The sequence below is a fragment of the Neoarius graeffei genome, chromosome 15 (assembly GCF_027579695.1).
Source record: "Neoarius graeffei isolate fNeoGra1 chromosome 15, fNeoGra1.pri, whole genome shotgun sequence".
In the NCBI taxonomy this organism is placed as follows: domain Eukaryota; kingdom Metazoa; phylum Chordata; class Actinopteri; order Siluriformes; family Ariidae; genus Neoarius; species Neoarius graeffei.
Window position 1 is genome coordinate 45,733,838 of NC_083583.1, and position 16,952 is coordinate 45,750,789.

At 42.9% G+C, this 16,952-nt stretch overlaps 1 protein-coding gene across 7 annotated transcripts in view; it reads left to right on the plus strand.

Annotated features, from left to right (window-relative positions):
* The first annotated feature begins 8,151 nt into the window (after positions 1-8,151).
* The window catches only part of chaf1a (chromatin assembly factor 1, subunit A (p150)), a 40,664-nt gene continuing 31,863 nt past the window's right edge, over positions 8,152-16,952 (plus strand). The window contains exons 1-4 of one of the 7 annotated variants that reach the window (XM_060941467.1): positions 8,166-8,239; positions 8,397-8,532; positions 9,711-9,761; positions 14,072-14,679. In XM_060941467.1, the coding sequence (XP_060797450.1) occupies positions 8,436-8,532; positions 9,711-9,761; positions 14,072-14,679 (756 nt within the window). In that variant the 5' untranslated portion in view covers positions 8,166-8,239; positions 8,397-8,435. Of the gene's footprint in view, positions 8,533-9,276; positions 9,300-9,710; positions 9,762-14,071; positions 14,680-16,952 lie in introns of those variants that run through there. The other 6 variants (XM_060941471.1, XM_060941468.1, XM_060941470.1 and 3 more) reach the window with 6 other exon arrangements.

Below are 16,952 nucleotides of genomic sequence, written 5' to 3' on the forward strand. Positions count from 1 at the left end.
GGTCAAGATTGTTTGGTCATTTCGGAAAGCGTGGTTGAGATTATTTGGGACATTTCATCTCATCTCATTATCTCTAGTCGCTTTATCCTGTTCTACAGGGTCGCAGACAAGCTGGACCCTATCCCAGCTGACTATGGGTGAGAGGCAGAGTACATCCTGGACAAGTTGCCAGGTCATCACAGGGCTGACACATAGACACAGACAACCATTCACAATCACATTCACACCTACGGTCAATTTAGAGTCACCAGTTAACCTAGCCTGCATGTCTTTGGACTGTGGGGGAAACTGGAGCACCCGGAGGAAACCCACACGGACACTGGGAGAACATGCAAACTCCATGCCGGCCACGGGGCTCGAACCCGGACCTTCTTGCTGTGAGGCGACAGCACTAACCACTACACCACCGTGCCACATTATTTGGGACAGTTCAAAAAAATCTTTAAACCCTGTTATTGTTGTTATTGCTGTAAGAAATTAATTATATGTATCAGCCCTGTGATGACCTGGCAACTTGTCCAGGGTGTACCCCACCTCTCACCCAGTCAGCTGGGATAGGCTCCAGCTTGCCTGCGACCCTGTAGAACAGGATAAGTGGCTACAGATAATGGATGGATGGATGGATGGATGGATGGATGGATGGATGGATGGATGGATGGATGGATGGATGGATGGATAGTGTACAGATTCAAAAGTAAATTATAGAAATGAGCAAATTATTATCTCTGTACTGGTCAGGGTCACAATGGATCTAGAGTCCCTTCTAGGAACACTGGGTACAAGGCAGGGGGACACCTTGAATGGGATGCCAGTCCATCACAGGGCACCGTAAACACACACACACACACACACACACACACACACACTTTTCATCTCGTGGCACGTTTTGGGGAAGTGTGAGGAAACTAGAGAAAAGTCATGGAGACAATGGTTAGACCATGCACAGAAGCTCCATGCAGATAGTAACCCAAACATGAGGTTGAATTGGGGACCCTGGAACTGGGAGGCAGCATCGTAAATCTGTTGCACCACCATGTCGTCAGCTGGTTGTTCGATCTTCCTTCAATTAACCAAAAATTAAGACACTTCTGTAGAGCTCTTTAGTGGCAATAACCCATGCACAAGGACTTTTCCTCTGACTGTCAAGATGCTCCAAGATACCTATTTTCAGGTGTTATTTAGTCAGTACACAGTATACTCATATTGCCCTTCCACTTGCTATATTGCACATTATGTTCAGAATCAGAATCAGAATCACTTTTATTGCCAGGTATGTGAACACACACGAGGAATTTGACTCCGGTTTCACTTAGCTCTCTTAGTCCAAACAAATAAAAAGCGTAGACAAAAAACAAAACAAAAAGCTATGTACATGTAGAAGGGTAAATATATTACCCTTATATTACCTGTTACTTATATTTATACTTATTTATATTTACTATTTCATCTTTGCACTATGCACCATATTGCACCAAAAGGGAAAATCCTTTCTGTGATGAACAGCTAAAATCCATATTCATATATCACTAATATCACTTGTAAAATATCTGCACACTCATACCGTCATTCTGTGCACACTGTATACTTTATATTTATTTATCTATTTCATACTTGACTTACCTGAATTAGTTTGCACTATGCACCTATTGGACCTTTTTTTGTTTGTTTGTTTGTTTGTTTGTTTGTTTGTTTTGTGTATACACTTTTTATCTGTGTTTGTACTATGAGAGCTAAGTGAAACCAGAGTCAAATTCCTCGTGTGTGTCCACATACCTGGCAATAAAAGTGTTTCTGATTCTGATATATGTATAGACAAGGATTTTTTTTTTTGGTGCAAAATGGTGCATAGTGCAAGGATGACAGTAAATATAAATATACAGTGTGCACAGAATGATGGTATGAGTGTGCGGATATTTCACAATTGATGTTACTGATATTTGAGTCTGGTTTTAACTGTTCATCACAGAGACAGCCTGAGGGAAAAAACTGTTCTTGTGTCTGGTTGTTTTTGCGTACAGTGTTCTGTAGCATCTCCCAGAGGGAAGAAGTTTAAACAATTTGTGACCAGAGTGTGATGGGTCTGCAGAGATGTTACCTGCCCATTTCCTGGCTCTGGACAGGTACAGGTCTTGGATGGAGGGCAGGCTGACACCAATAATTTTCTCTGCAGACCTTATTGTCCATTGCAGTCTGTTCTTGTCCTGCTTGGTGACCGATCCAAACCAAACAGTGATGGAAGAGCAGAGAACAGACTGAATGATGGCAGAGTAGAATTGTGTCAGCAGCTCCTTAGGCAGGTTGAGCTTCCTGAGCTGGCGCAGAAAGTACAACCTCTGCTGGGCCTTTTTCATGATGGTGATTGTGTTGGTTTCCCACCTCAGGTCCCGGGAGATTGTGGAGCCCAGAAACCTGAAGGTTTCAACAGCAGTCACAGTGTTGTTGGTGATGGTAATGGGTGGCGGGGGGGGCTCCTCCTAAAGTCCACTGTCATCTCCACAGTTTTGAGCATGTTCAGCTCAAGATTGTTCTGACTGCACCAACAGACCAGCCTTTCAACCTCCCATCTGTATGCAGACTCGTCACCATCTCGGATGAGGCCAATGACCGTTGTGTCGTCTGCAAATTTCAGGAGTTTAACGGACGGGTCTCTTGAGGTGCAGTAGTTGGTGTAAAGGGAGAATAGCAGTGGGGAGAGCACACACCCCTGGGGGGCGCCAGTGCTGATAGTCCGGGTGCTGGATGTGATGCTCCCCAGCCTCACCTGCTGCTTCCTGTCAGTCAGGAAGTTTATAATCCACTGACAGGTGGAGGAGGGCACAGTGAGCTGGGTGAGCTTGGTGTGGAGGATGTCTGGAACAATGGTGTTGAACACCGAACTGAAGTCCACGAACAGGATCCTGGTGTACGTCCCTGCAGAGTCAAGGTGTTGCAGGATGTAGTGCAGTCCCATATTGATTGCATTATCCGCTGACTTGTTTGCCCGGTAGGCAAACAGCAGGGGGTCCGTGATGTCCTTCAGGTGTGACAACACCAGTCTCTCGAAGGACTTCATGACTACAGATGTGAAGGCTACAGGCCTGTAGTCATTCAGTCCTGTGATGGTGGTTTTCTTGGGAACCGGGATTATAGTGGAGCGTTTGAAGCATGAGGGGAGTTCACACAGCTCCAGGGATCTATTGAAGACCTGGGTGAAGATGGGGGCCAGCTGATCAGCACAGACCTTCAGACAGGAGGGTGACACACCGTCTGGGCCGGGTGGCTTCCTGATCTTCTGTCTGCGAAAAAGCTGACAAACATCCTCTTCACAGATCTTGAGTGCTGGTGTGGGGTCAGAGGCGAGAGGAGGCAGAATAGCAGGGGGTGTAAATGGGTCTTTAATGTCTGAGGGGGGGAAAGGTGTGAATGTGTCAAATCTGCAGTAGAACACATTCAACTCATCAGCCAGTTGATGGTTCATTGCAGTGTTGGGGGATGGTCTCCTGTAGTTGGTGATGTTCTTCAGGCCTCTCCACACTGATGCCGGATCGTTGGCTGAAAGGCTGTTTTTGATCCTTTCAGTGACTATGTTTACATGCACATCCAAATCGAGCTGCTGTCGGTAATCGAGCTGAAGGTCCCAGCAGGGTGCCAGAGAAATCCAATCCTACATGCACACACTGAAATCGGGCTATTGTGTGAGGTGCATTGTGCACCCGAGCCACAGGTGGCGCAACACGCCCCATCGTGTTGGTACACTTCCGGTTGTCGTCATGAAGAAGAGCTATTCAAGAGTGTAAACAAAGTTATCAGTTCCGTGTTCTCCATTGCGCGCTTTTCTCCCGTCCATGAATTTTAATATATTCAACTTCTTAAGCTGAATGAGCATGAACTCTGTCTCCTCATTGCTCCAGAAGTGCACGTTTCTGCTTGCCTGTGGCAGTGGGGGCGTGGTCAAGCGCCGGTCTGTGACAGGAGGGCGGAGCCAGGGAAGGTGAGTGGCAGAATCACTTCACCTGATGGTAATTAACCTGTGTTTGTGTGTCTTCCCAGTAACCGCGCCCTATTTAAGGAGGCAGAGGGAGAGCAGAGGAGACAGCTCATCCCGGGACTAGAACACAGCGCGCGCGTGTGTGTTTCTCTCAAGAATAAAAGTAAGCTGTTAAACTGAAAAGTCTGACAATAAAAAGCCTATTAGTACCAGAAGCTTTGTCCTGCCGTCCTCTGTGCTCCACCCACACTTCAGAGAGCTCTACATCGCCATTTTCTCTTCTTCGTTTGTTCCTCCTGACCTCTTCTGCTGCTCGCTACTACTGTTGTCATGCCGACCGAGGCTGTTGTGTTTCCCGCTTGTGGTCTCGTCACTCGTCACTTCCGGAAGTAGCTCGACAACTAGCTCGATAGGGTATACATGCACAAAGTAGCTCGGCAGAAATCGCATAAACTAGGTCGTGTAGCTCGATTCCGAGAAATCAAGTTCGGTTCAATTTCAGCCGAATTAAGGTGTATACATGGCATTTTGAACTTCGATTTCAGTCGAGCAACGGCAGAAATTCGATTCTCTCTATGTGCATGTAAACGTAGTGACTGTAGCTCCTCTTAGCTGTTTTCACCTCTTTCGTCAGTGTTTCTGGCCTGTTTGTACAGGACTCTGTCCCCACTTCTGTAGGCCTCCTCCTTGGCCTGGCGAAGGTGCCTGAGTTTTGCAGTGAACCAGGGTTTGTTGTTGTTGTTGTACGTTGTTTTCTTATTGTATTTATTTTATTCTTTAAAAAAACATGTTTCAATAATGTACTGATACTGTGATGATGGAAAATGGAAAGGCAGTGTAGACAGTGGGTGAAAGTCAAAACCTATTTTACTAAACCACTGAAGTGGAACTGCTTGAGGAGTGCAGTATAACATAACTTAATTCACGTGATTTCATATAAGTGGCTGTGATCAGCATCAAACAGGAAGTTGACCCCAAAAGGTTTGGGTAGAAAGAATGGCATACACTTTGACTAGATTTTTATTTGGTTCTAACCTTGTCATGACCAGCACATTACACATTTTTATGATGTATATGCATAAGATGTAGTCAAAAAAAAAAGTAAAAGTCCCTCCCGTGTCAGAAACTGGTCTTCCCAGGCAATCTCCCATTCCAATACTAACCAGACCCCTAAGACACATTCGGCGGCGCTGATCTCTGCTTCTACAGCCCTCAGTCTCTTGCCTAGACAGTTAGGGTTACAGTTGAGGGCTAGTCCTCTGGTAACTGTGACAGTTTGATTCCCCACTCACATCTGTATTGCAGTGTGCCTTGCCAGATGGCAGTAGATACCATTTTTATAATGGTCTTTGGTATGACCTGACCGTGAGTAGAACTAGCAAGCTCCTGGTCGAGAGGCAGACATGCTAACCGCTAGGCCAGTTCACGGTATAAGATGTAGTACTGTAACAAAATAATGATAAATTTATTCAAATAATTTACATATGTTTAGAATGTAGTCATTGTGAAGATTCATTGTGAAGAAGTCATTGTGAATGTAGTCATTGTGTAGTCATGTTCAAAATGATCAAACATGATTTGGTAAAGAGACAGCACGGTGGTGTAGTGGTTATCACTGTTGCCTTACAGCAAGAAGGTCCTGGGTTCAAGCCCAATGGCTGATGGAGGCCTTTCTGTGTGGAGTTTGCATGTTCTCCTCGTGTCTGTGTGGGTTTCCTTCGGGTGCTCCGGTTTCCCCCACAGTCCAAAGACATGCAGGTTAGGCTCTAAATTGACCATAGGTGTGAATGTGAGCGTGAATGGTTGTTTGTCTCTGTGTCAGCCCTGTGATGATTTGATGAGTTGTCCAGGGTGTACCCCACCTCTCACCCATAGTCAGCTGGAATAGTCTCCAGCTTGCCCGCAACCCTGCACAGGATAAGCAGTTATGGATAATGGATGGATGGTTTGGTAAAGATTGTTTGGTCATTTGGGAAAGCATGATTCAGATTATTTGGGACAGTTTAAAAAAATCTTTAAACCCTGTTATTGTTGTTATTGCTGTAAGAAATTAATTATAGAATGTTACACAGAAATGATTGTTTGTCTCTGTGTGTCAGCCCTGCAATGACCTGGCGACTTGTCCAGGGTGTACCCCACCTCTTGCCCATAGTCAGCTGGGATAGGCTCCAGCTTGCCTGCTACCCTGCACAGAATAAGCGGTTATGGATAATGGATGAATGGATGAATGTTACACAAGCCTTAATCCATCCATTCATTGTCTATGGAGCTTATCCTATTGAGGGTCAGAGTTGAGCTGGAGCCAGTCCCAGCAGACTTTGGGCAAAAGGCGGTGTACAGTACACCATGGACAGGTTGTCAGTCTATCAAAGGGCTGACACAGAGAGACAGACAGCCATTCACACCTATGGACAATTTAGAGTAGCCAGTTGACCTAATCTGCACTGTGGGAGGAAACCCATATACACTCTCTCAGAAATAGGGGTACAGTAGGAGTCGATTTCTGTCCCCAAGGTACAATCTACCCTAATGTACCCGCTAGGGCTCATTATTGGGCCTCAGGGTAACTATGTGTACCTTTTTAGGGCCAAAAAGGTACAAACATGCTCCTAAGCAGGATATAAATGGTACAAATAAGTACCTGAGAGGGTACTACCCCAGTGACAAGCCATTGTACCCCTAAAGGTACAATAATGTACTTTATTTTCTGAGAGTGTAGGCACGAGGAGAACATACAAACTACACACAGAAAGGACCCTGTCGTTCATGAGGTTCAAACACAGAACTTGCTTGCTGTGAGTGCGAACCACTGCACCACCACCATGCCATAATCTTAATATGTAATATGCTGTATTTATAGAATATGAGCATATGGTGATGAATTTGAAGAAGTCCTGTTATTGAATTTGATTTATTGATGCCAGGAACAAGTATATTTTTAGAAGTGTCATTGAGGATGAAAGTAAAAGCCTAAACTAAGAAATATATGTACTCCTAATTAATAAACGTGTCATTAAAATGGTTTTCAGGAGTTTTGACAAAAGGACAAGCCATCCTTATAACATGGGATAAACATTTTTGTTCTTCACATGTAGATTGCCAACACCTTCAGGATTTCAAAAAGGCATCGTGTGCTGTGCGGAATTGTCTTTTATTATGGACAAAAGCATAGAAAAGGTAGAAATAAAAAAAAACCCCAAAAAACAACACTTTACTGAAAAGTACAAATGTACAAAACCAATATGGCAACATCATGTTATCATCCTATTAAATATAGGGAAGAACAGAGACATTATCAAAGGGAACAATCTGGTAAAAATCTAGGATAAACAACTTAGAATACAAAATTGAAAATAAACTGTGCAGGAAGTTCTGTAGTTAAAGATGTACATGGATTGAAAGAAAAAAAGGAAAACAAGTAAACAAGCAAGAAAAAAATTAAACATTTAAAATACAGACAAGGGGAAACAGTTTTAGTGGGGAAAATATTTTAAAATATCATACAATATTTCTGCTTTTGCTCCTTTTACAAATTTGAATGACCTTAAACATAATTTAATTTCATTCATTCATTCAAGAAAAAGAAATTTGGGTAATGATTTTAGGATTCTATTCTCGTATATATATATATATATATATATATATATATATATATATATATATATATATATATATATTTAAAAAAATCGCCGGAAATGCTTCTTCTTCCTCCTCCTCCTCCTCGTCTTCTTCTTCTTCGGGGTTTTACGGCAGTTGGCATCTACAATGTTGCATTACTGCCATCTACAGGTTTTTTCTATATTCTTGTCACTTCATTTTAAAGCCGTCTTTCCAGTCCAGTTGTTCTTAAAAAAATCCAAACAACCATTTCCTTCCCTTAGCATTGTCTCCATATTTTAATATACTTTTAATACTCTCCTCTACCCGTTTTATTTTCTGTCGCTCTGTTATCATTTCTTGCATCTCATACCCAAATTTCCTGCATGATTCCTGCTTCGTGGCACTGATCACAGAAACCCGTTAGATGTTTTCCCATGGTTTTCCCAAACTGTTCAGACTCTGCTATGCATGGAAATAGGAAAACAGGAGTGCTGCGTTGAAGGCGTGGACAAACTCCTTTCGGAAATCCAGAACACACACTGGATTTCCGTTTCCGCTGACGGCAGCCAATCCGCGGCCGTGACACAGGCTCGCGCAGGAGCTCCCGCCAATTCTGAGTTGAGCGCGAGGGAGCTGAAGGCTGTGAGGAGGCGGCGGGTGGGGAGACAGAAAGTCAGTCCGAGAAATTAACTTATTATTATTTAAGAAAGAAAATACGTCGTAACGACGGCACTCGATAATTTAGTTCTCCGTTTACAGCTGTAGAGACAAATGAAGGTTTCGGACGCTCGCTGGATGTGAGAAGTTCCACTGTTCTGTTTTTCCACAGAAACTTTTTTTCCCCCCTTCCTCCTCGGTAACATACCGGATGGTGGTGGTGATGCTCGCGGCTGAAGAGCCTTCTGCGGCCGGGCCTTTAGCCTGCACGCCCCGGAGAGGTCCGAGTGGGACATATTTATTGACATGTTTGTGTATTTGTTTATTTTTGTTGGTGAACCCGAGGTTAACATGTCGCTAGCTCACCAAGGGGCTTGTGCAGACAGCTAGCTTTCTGTAGCAGCCAGCTTTAGCCTTCTCTAGCAGCTTTAGCTTTCTTTAGCAGCTTTAGCGTTCTGTAGCAGACAGCTTTAGCTTTCTGAAGCAGTTTTAGCTTTCTCTAGCAGCTTTAGTGTTCTGAAGCAGTTTTAGCTTTCTGAAGCAGTTTTAGCTTTCTGAAGCAGTTTTAGCTTTCTGAAGCAGCTTTAGCTTTCTGAAGCAGCTTTAGCTTTCTGAAGCAGCTTTAGCTTTCTGAAGCAGCTTTAGCTTTCTGAAGCAGTTTTAGCTTTCTGTAGCAGCTTTAGCTTTCTGAAGCAGTTTTAGCTTTCTGTAGCAGTTTTAGCTTTAGCTTTCTGAAGCAGCCAGCTTTAACGGTCTGTAGCAGCTAGCTTTAGCTTTCTGTAGCAGCTTTAGCTCTCTTTGGTTTGAACTTCAACACTGTGGTTTTCTTAAATCTGTAGCTTTTAGCGAGTTTAGTAGATTAACAACCACACAACGGCTCCTTATTCGAGCTAATAGTTGTGCAATTAATACTAATTCAGAGTTCACTGGTGAGCAGATGTTGGTTATTATTTATCTGGCCGTGTTTTCCTGCTTTGTACGCGGCGCTAATCGGAGCGCAGGCCCGGGCTCAGAGCTCCAGACTCGGGCTTCACTGAATGGCGGGAGAGGAAAAAACAAACATCCCTTTATTAAAGTAAACTCGAGCTCTTAATGCCATCCTGGTGTAGAAATGTTAAATGCAGTTCGGTGTATTTGTCTTGTTCAGTGAACAGTACCGAGGGAGACTTTATTTGCTGAATATAAATTCTTCAACCTGAAGTAGCTGAAGCTAAGATGGAGCCGTAAACAGTGTGCTTTTATTTTCCCTGTCAGGGACTGTAACAGGGCAGAGCTGCTCTGCTCGCTGCTTTGTTCAGACTATGGCTCGGTACAGGAAAAAACAATTACAGCATAACTATTTCTTACTGTTTAAGATCATACACGGATTAATTTCCGAGTTCATTTTGTGACTTGTCTATTTTTGACTTGTTTGTGGTGGTGTGAAGCAGTATTCAGACTCCTAATTCAGAATGTCTGGGTTTTCTTTTTTTTTTTTTTATAACAGGTATGGATTGCGTGGACAAAGCCAACACTGCCAACAAGAAACTGGTTCAAGGTAACTAAAATCTCCATCACCTCTCAGTGAGGGGTTTAAATCAGTGGTCCTGAGAGTAGATGGATTCATTAAAAATGCAGCAAATACGCATGGAAGGAAACCCATGCAGGCACAAGGAGAACATGCGAACTCCACTAATACCCCTTTGTGACTAACAGGGAATGGGTTCTTGATCCGGTTCGGTTCAGGATCCTTGGTGTCAACTCACGAACTGGCCCATGTTTCCCCCAGTTTTGAGCAGAACTGTTATAATCAAGGATGTGATGTGAACAGTGGGCTTTTCACAATTTGCAATGGGAGTATATAGTAGTAGCAGGAGGGTGATGTGCATTGATTACCTGTGAGGTTTTTTTGTTGCTGCAGATATTTTGTTTTTTTAATCCATTTTTTTTAAAATTTTTTTTGAAGATGTATCCTTTTCCGCTGTGATGTTTATGGCTGCGTGCCGCTTCCTCCCCAAACTAATGACGCCCACTGATGTCATGGTTCACACTTGGAAAAAAAAAAAACAGATCTGTTTTGATTCCAGCTAGGAACCAACTTTTCAGGTGCTGAATCAATTTGTCTTTGGTTGCTCTGAAGGGTTCATAATTTGGTGCACGAATCAGAACGGAACCCATTCTGTGTTGGTTCAAAAGAGGTTTAAGAACAAAAAGGGTTCTAGTTGACTGGCAGGTTTGAACCCAGAAGCTGCTTGCTGTGAGGTGACTATTGCCGCTTTTCCACTACAAACGCGGCTGAGCCGTGCCGTGCCGAGCCGAGTCGAGCTGAGTCGAGCTGAGCGGGGCTGTTGGAGTTGCATTTCGACTACAACCGCGCTGAACCGTGCTGGCTGGAAGTGGGTGGACACATTGGGTGGAGTTAGCGAAAGTGGGTGGACGTCACGTGATGTTGTTAAGCAGCGCAAACAGTGACATGAGTGACAGTGGCGGAACAAGTCAGAGCCGGGCCGGGGGCGGGGCAAATGACCGGGCACTTTATTAAAGCTTATCATAACATCATTTTAGGCTACAAAATGTCCGCAACTGCGGTGTTTACCAATTTCAACACTACCGGGTGCAACTATGTTATTTAGTACATCAAGTCCTTCAAACGAACATGTAACTCAGAAACAAAAAACATTAGGATACTGTACATGGCTCATAATAAAACATCAATAGCCTATACTGCGCACATTATTTGAAGGGCATACGAATGAGCGCTCAGAGTGGTGGCAGGAAGAGTCAGAAATAAAAGGAGGGCGGTGCAAACCTCACTGAATGCACTGTGTTTACCAATTTCAACACTACGGGGTGCAACTATGTTATTTTGTACATTAAGTCCTTCAAACGAACATGTAACTCAGAAACAAAAAAACATTAGGTGACATACTGTACATGGCTTATAAAAAAAACATCAATAGCCTACTGCGCGCATTATTTGAAGGGCATACGACGAGCCTTGCGCTCCGCGAACTTGTCCACGATGCTCTGTATGTCACTGATTCAGTGAGCTTTTAAGCGGTAGTCTCACGACCCGGATAGTAAACAATAAACATGGAGGACATGGAGTCGTTAGTGTTGCTGGTCTTGGTGCTGTGGCTTGTTGTCACCGACAACGCGGACAGATACTGGCAAGAGCGTATAGATGAGGCGAGGCGCATAAGGCTTCAGAAATTCTCGTAATTCTTCTCCTTCCGGGTTTGCGGTGTTTACAGATCCCAGCGCGCTCGCGGGGCGTGTGTGGGCATGTGAGGACACGCCTCCTCACCAATCAGTGCACAGGGGAGTGTCTGCTCACGCCCCCAACCTCAGTCAGCACGGTTTGGCTCGCTTCAGCCCCACTCCAAAACGGTGCGAGTTTTAGGGGCTAAGCAGGGCTGAAACGAGCTGAGTCGTGCCGGTTTTTGGTAGTCGAAACGCGAGCCGTGTCGGGCTGAAGTGAGCTGAAGCGAGCTGAAGTGAGCTGAAAAAGGGTAGTGGAAAAGGGCCATATGCTAACTCTTCCATCACTGCACCCATCCAAACCTCAATAACTCCAAAACAAGTTGATTTAGAGATGATGTGGGCTTGGACTTGATGTCTTTGGTGGTGGAAATTTCAACACTACAAAGCTCTATGGCTCTATTAAATAATAAGAATAATGTTGGACAGACTTATATAACCTTTAAGTTTTCAAAATTAGGTTTCTATTTTATTTATTTGAGTTGTTACTTTTAAACATGGTTGAAAATACTTGTGGTTTTCAAAATCATTTTAACGTCTGACTTAAACCTTTTAATTGGGATCAATGGTAATTGCACACCATTACGATTTTCTAGTCTAAATGACTTAAGTTGCTAGTTGCTCTCACTGGTAAGACGTCACAATACTAATATACAATTGATCCACGAACTTTGATTCAGTGCAGGTTAAGCCTGTAGCAGACTTTAGAGGGTGTCAAGTCTAAAATCAATATAATTTTATAAAGCAGGTTAAAGGTGCTGACTGCAAAGTCATCTGAAATTTCCAATTTTTTTTTTTTATTGTACATAGCATTTTTCTATGTCTCACAAGAACAATATGATGCAGATGAGATGTGATCATTTTGATGTGCTGAGGGTTGCTTTTCTCTGTTTTGGGACCGAATATCCTATCTCTTGAGGTAAACAGTATGGCCCTATGGAAACAGCCGAATGCTAGGAGCTGGGGCTTTTTTATTTTATTTTATTTTATTTATTTATTTAAAATGTGAGGAGCTCTAACTAATTAGCTTAATTCTGGAACTCTCACACCAAGATGGTGACACACGAGAAATATTGTGATAATGAAAAGTTTTTATATTACACTGACAGCTGGCGTTTCATCCAAAAGCTGAAACATGTAGGCATCACAGATTCATGTAATTTACCCACAAATGTCTCTATTTATTATGCCCACTGCGCTGTATGCACGCGTGTGTTCACTGCTTCAGATTGGGTTAAATGCAGAGGAGGAATTTCGCTGTGCTTGAGTGGACGTGTGACAAAAATAAAGGCTTCTTTTTCTTAATTTACCCACACATGTTTTTAATTCCACTTGAAAAGTGCATGGCAAACCAGCTACTGGATTTGGGACACTATGACATCCTGAACTATTTAGTATTCAGACTTTTAAATACACTGGAGATGCTAAAGGCTTACAAAAGTACAGATGCCTACCAATATTTTTGTGCATGCCGGAACGTTATGGGAAATTCATGATAAAGAGAAATGCCTTATTTTGACAAAGGTAAGCTCAAACTTGGACTTGTAATAGTAATAAATAAGGTGGGGCCGAGATCTGCCATATTTTATGGTGTTTAGCAAAGTCTACATTATCAGTACATAACAAACATGCTGCTAGTCAAGCCAAGCATTAGGCCTAATAGAATATCGTGTCCAAAGCCCACATCCAGATATACATTTTAACGTTGCACAGGGCTTTCATACTAACCTGACTTAAAATGTTCTCCACACACGAGGATGTTCATCATCCGATCTTCCCATTTAACTGCATTTCTGCATTTTTCTCATCTTTCTGGGTTTGCCAGGAAGTGGTGAAAGTTAAACCAGGCTTATCTCCACATCTGTTATTACATCCAAAAGCGCTACAGATTTCTGACATTGTTCTTTTAGATGTAACTTCTACATGTTTCTGTATATGTACTGAATTTGGCTTACAATCACTCGTGTATACTTGTGCTTGTCGTTGTCAAACACGCAGCTTGGCCGGATAAACAAATCTGCAGTTATGGTGATGTCACGTTAAAGGCCCCTATAACTCCATACTTGCTACTGTGAAGTCAAGACCATGCATTCAAAGGCTAAGATAGTGAAGCACTAGCTAGAATATTTTATTTATTTTTTAGTTATCTGTCCAGAAAAATTATGTAATGTAACCTTGCTCTATCTTGTAGTTGCGCTCACTTGGCAGGTTTTCCTTTTCTTTTCCACCGGCTTTTAGCTGGTGCGAGAGCGGAGTCTGCCACGTTCGCCGACTTGTTTTGGTTAAAAGTACGTCAAACATGATCCACGATGGTCACGTGATATTGCTACTCACTTGCTTTGGCAATGTCCGGAGTTGTAAAATGCGGGATGTGCTTAATCTCGGCAAAACAGTGACGTGTAGGGTACGTGGTGTGTGCAGCATCGCAACATCTCGAAACTCCAATCGCTATAGACAGAACATTTTGCGCAGAATTACACTTTGCAGTCAGCACCTTCAATTTAAAACAAACCCTATTGCACAGGTTGGCCGTTCATTAGTGAAAAATCAGTAACAACTTTCACTTAAAAGCATGTTTTTTGATTTCACTGTTCTGCTGTATTCCAGCACGTCTTCCCTTCAAACGACTTAACCCTGTACCCAAGGAAACCGGGCAGCCCAAAAGAACCAGAACAGCGTCTTCTGCTCCTCCTACCCATGAACCCAGTGCTTCTGATGGGGAGAATGACGATGTTGCCTCTGCACCCCTGCAAACAAAACCCACTCTGGTAAATGGCCGCGGACCTCTTGATGGTTATATGAGGAGGACCAAGGATTCTCCAGTTAGTTCCGCTTCTGTTATCGACCTTACAGAGGACTCAAACTCCACTGATGTCAAGACACAGCCTTCCACTCCTATGGATGCGTTGTGTCCATCTACAGGCAATGCTGCAAAAAATACCCAAAACGTCACAGAGACAAAAGAGCCAGAAGCTGCCCCTGCTGTTCCTGTGTCATCAGAAGAAACTATGGAAATTGATGAAGCTGAGGACTGTGTTGCTGCCCCCCAGTTGGACAGCACTATGGAGTCTGAAACGGAGACTGAGCAGAATCAGAACCAAGAACAAGAAACTGAAGAGGGTCAGGAAAATGAATCTTTGCTGTCCACCAGCTCTGTCTCACTGGTCGAGAGTTCACCAGAACCTAGCAAGAGCGCACCAGCCACTCCGACAACAGTGAGTAGACAAACAGTGGGCAGCTTCGAAGCAGACATTACTTCACAAATCTAAGATGAATAGAAAAGCCTACAAATAAATTGTTGTATTCATTAGTATCATGAGGATTTTATTTTTTATATGTACGTACAATACCAGTCAAAAGTTTGGATACACTTTGTCGTTACGATGAATCAGTGACTACGTTTACGTGCACATCCAAATCGAGCTGCTGTCAGTAATCGAGCTGAAGGTCCCAGCAGGGGTGCCAGAGAAATCCAATCGTACATGCACACGATGAAATCGAGCTATTGTGTGAGGTGCATTGTGCACCCGAGCCACAGGTGGCGCTACACGCCCCATCGTGTTGGTACACTTCCGGTTGTCGTCATGAAGAAGAGCTATTCAAGAGTATAAATAAAGTTATCAGCAGTGTTGCCAGATACTGCTGACGTTTTCCAGCCCAAAACATGTTCAAATCCGCCAAAATGCACTTAAAACTGCCCAATCTGGCAACACTGGCAGTTCCGTGTTCACAAGTTCCGTGCTGAAGCTGTTAGGCTTGCTCTAACAGACTGTATGGCTACAAACTGTCCTGCGCAGACCACTGTTTCGTAAGACAACTTATTTTGCACAATTGTATATTTTTCTAAAGTCCATTTTTTGCTTACAAAAAAAATATATATTTTTTTGCTTACAATTTAACGTCTTAATAAACACACAAAGTTCAATTGTTTTGTTTTTATTGACATTCTTCAGATGTTGGCTATATACACACATACAGTGACTTGTTTATATACACAATTCACAGCTATGCAACAGCTGTACAGATGTATTTGGTGATACAGTAAGTGAGCTAAATTTTAACAGTGTAAACAATGCCACAAAAAGAAAAGATTCATGCCGTTGTCATGATCCGTTGTCATGCCGACCGAGGCTGTTGTGTTTCCCGCTTGTGGTCTCGTCACTCGTCACTTCCGGAAGGGGCAGTGCTGAAGTAAGCAGCTTGATTACGTATCTCGATAGGGTTTACATGCACTAAGTAGCTCGGCAGAAATCGCATAATCTAGGTCGTGTAGCTCGATTCCGAGAAATCAAGTTCGGTTCAATTTCAGCCGAATTAAGGTGTATACATGGCATTTTGAACTTCGATTTCAGTCGAGCAACGGCAGAAATTCGATTCTCTCTATGTGCATGTAAACGCACTGAGTATTCATTGACTGGTGCTGTACACACACTAATTGCATGGGACTTAGCAGCACTTCGCCACTAATTTTTTTTTCCTGTGTAATGTTTATTCTTTAATGTTGATTCGTCATACGTTTTATTGATTTGATAATTCCAATAATTTAAGAAATTCAGTGTGACGTGATCTTGTCATGGGCATCTCTTTGTTCGCATACACTGAATAGGGCATTTAACACGGGTGGCTATTAGGAGCAAAAATAATTTGCAGTCAAGGGCTTAGGAACTTGAAAGTAACATAGGTATTATTTTTTTCGCGGTCAGGTTTCCATCAAATCCTGTGCTCTGATTGGCTGGCGAGCAGGTCCGTATCCTACGATACGGACCCTGGTTATGGACCTTTGGCGAATCGCTCGTTCACAACAACAAACATTTATCTTTTTTAAAAAAAAATAAGATTTATTTATAAGATTATCAAAAATCTTATAAATTTTTGCCTGCATTTCTCTGGAGAATAGCATTAATTTTACAGCATGGACAGTGATGACAGTCTTCACAGCGAAAGCGAGTTTTACTACCCTGAGGAAGAAGAAATAAGAGAACATTTCAGGAGAAAGCTAAAAGCCTGTAACTGTTGCTAATGCCGAGCAAAAACATGGCTGAATCCTGAATGACTCAATTTTGTATAAATAGGGGACTACATAGGTGGCAAAATGTAGTTTTCTTCCTGCCATGGAAGTGCACTTGTATACCGAGGAGGAAGCCATTTGCATTACAGCCGTGAATGAGGATTCAAAATGGCGGCTCGGCTCGGTTTTCCCTTTCGGGTGCTCTCGTTTTCTGTTAGAATTTGGTAAAAAAAAAAAAAATTATTATTTACCAGCTTAAGGTTGGTCCGTATGGTGAAATACTTTCAAGACCTCGGTCACGGTATTTCATGATACGGACCTCCCAGCTGGTAAATAACGTGTATTTATTGGATTATTCTAAAATACCAGGCCAGCAGCATTATTATGCAAGTATAAACACACAGATGCTTTTTGGTCAATTTATTTTAACCTGAGATTTAAACTAATAGTACAACTTTCATGGATGCAAACGGTGCGCCT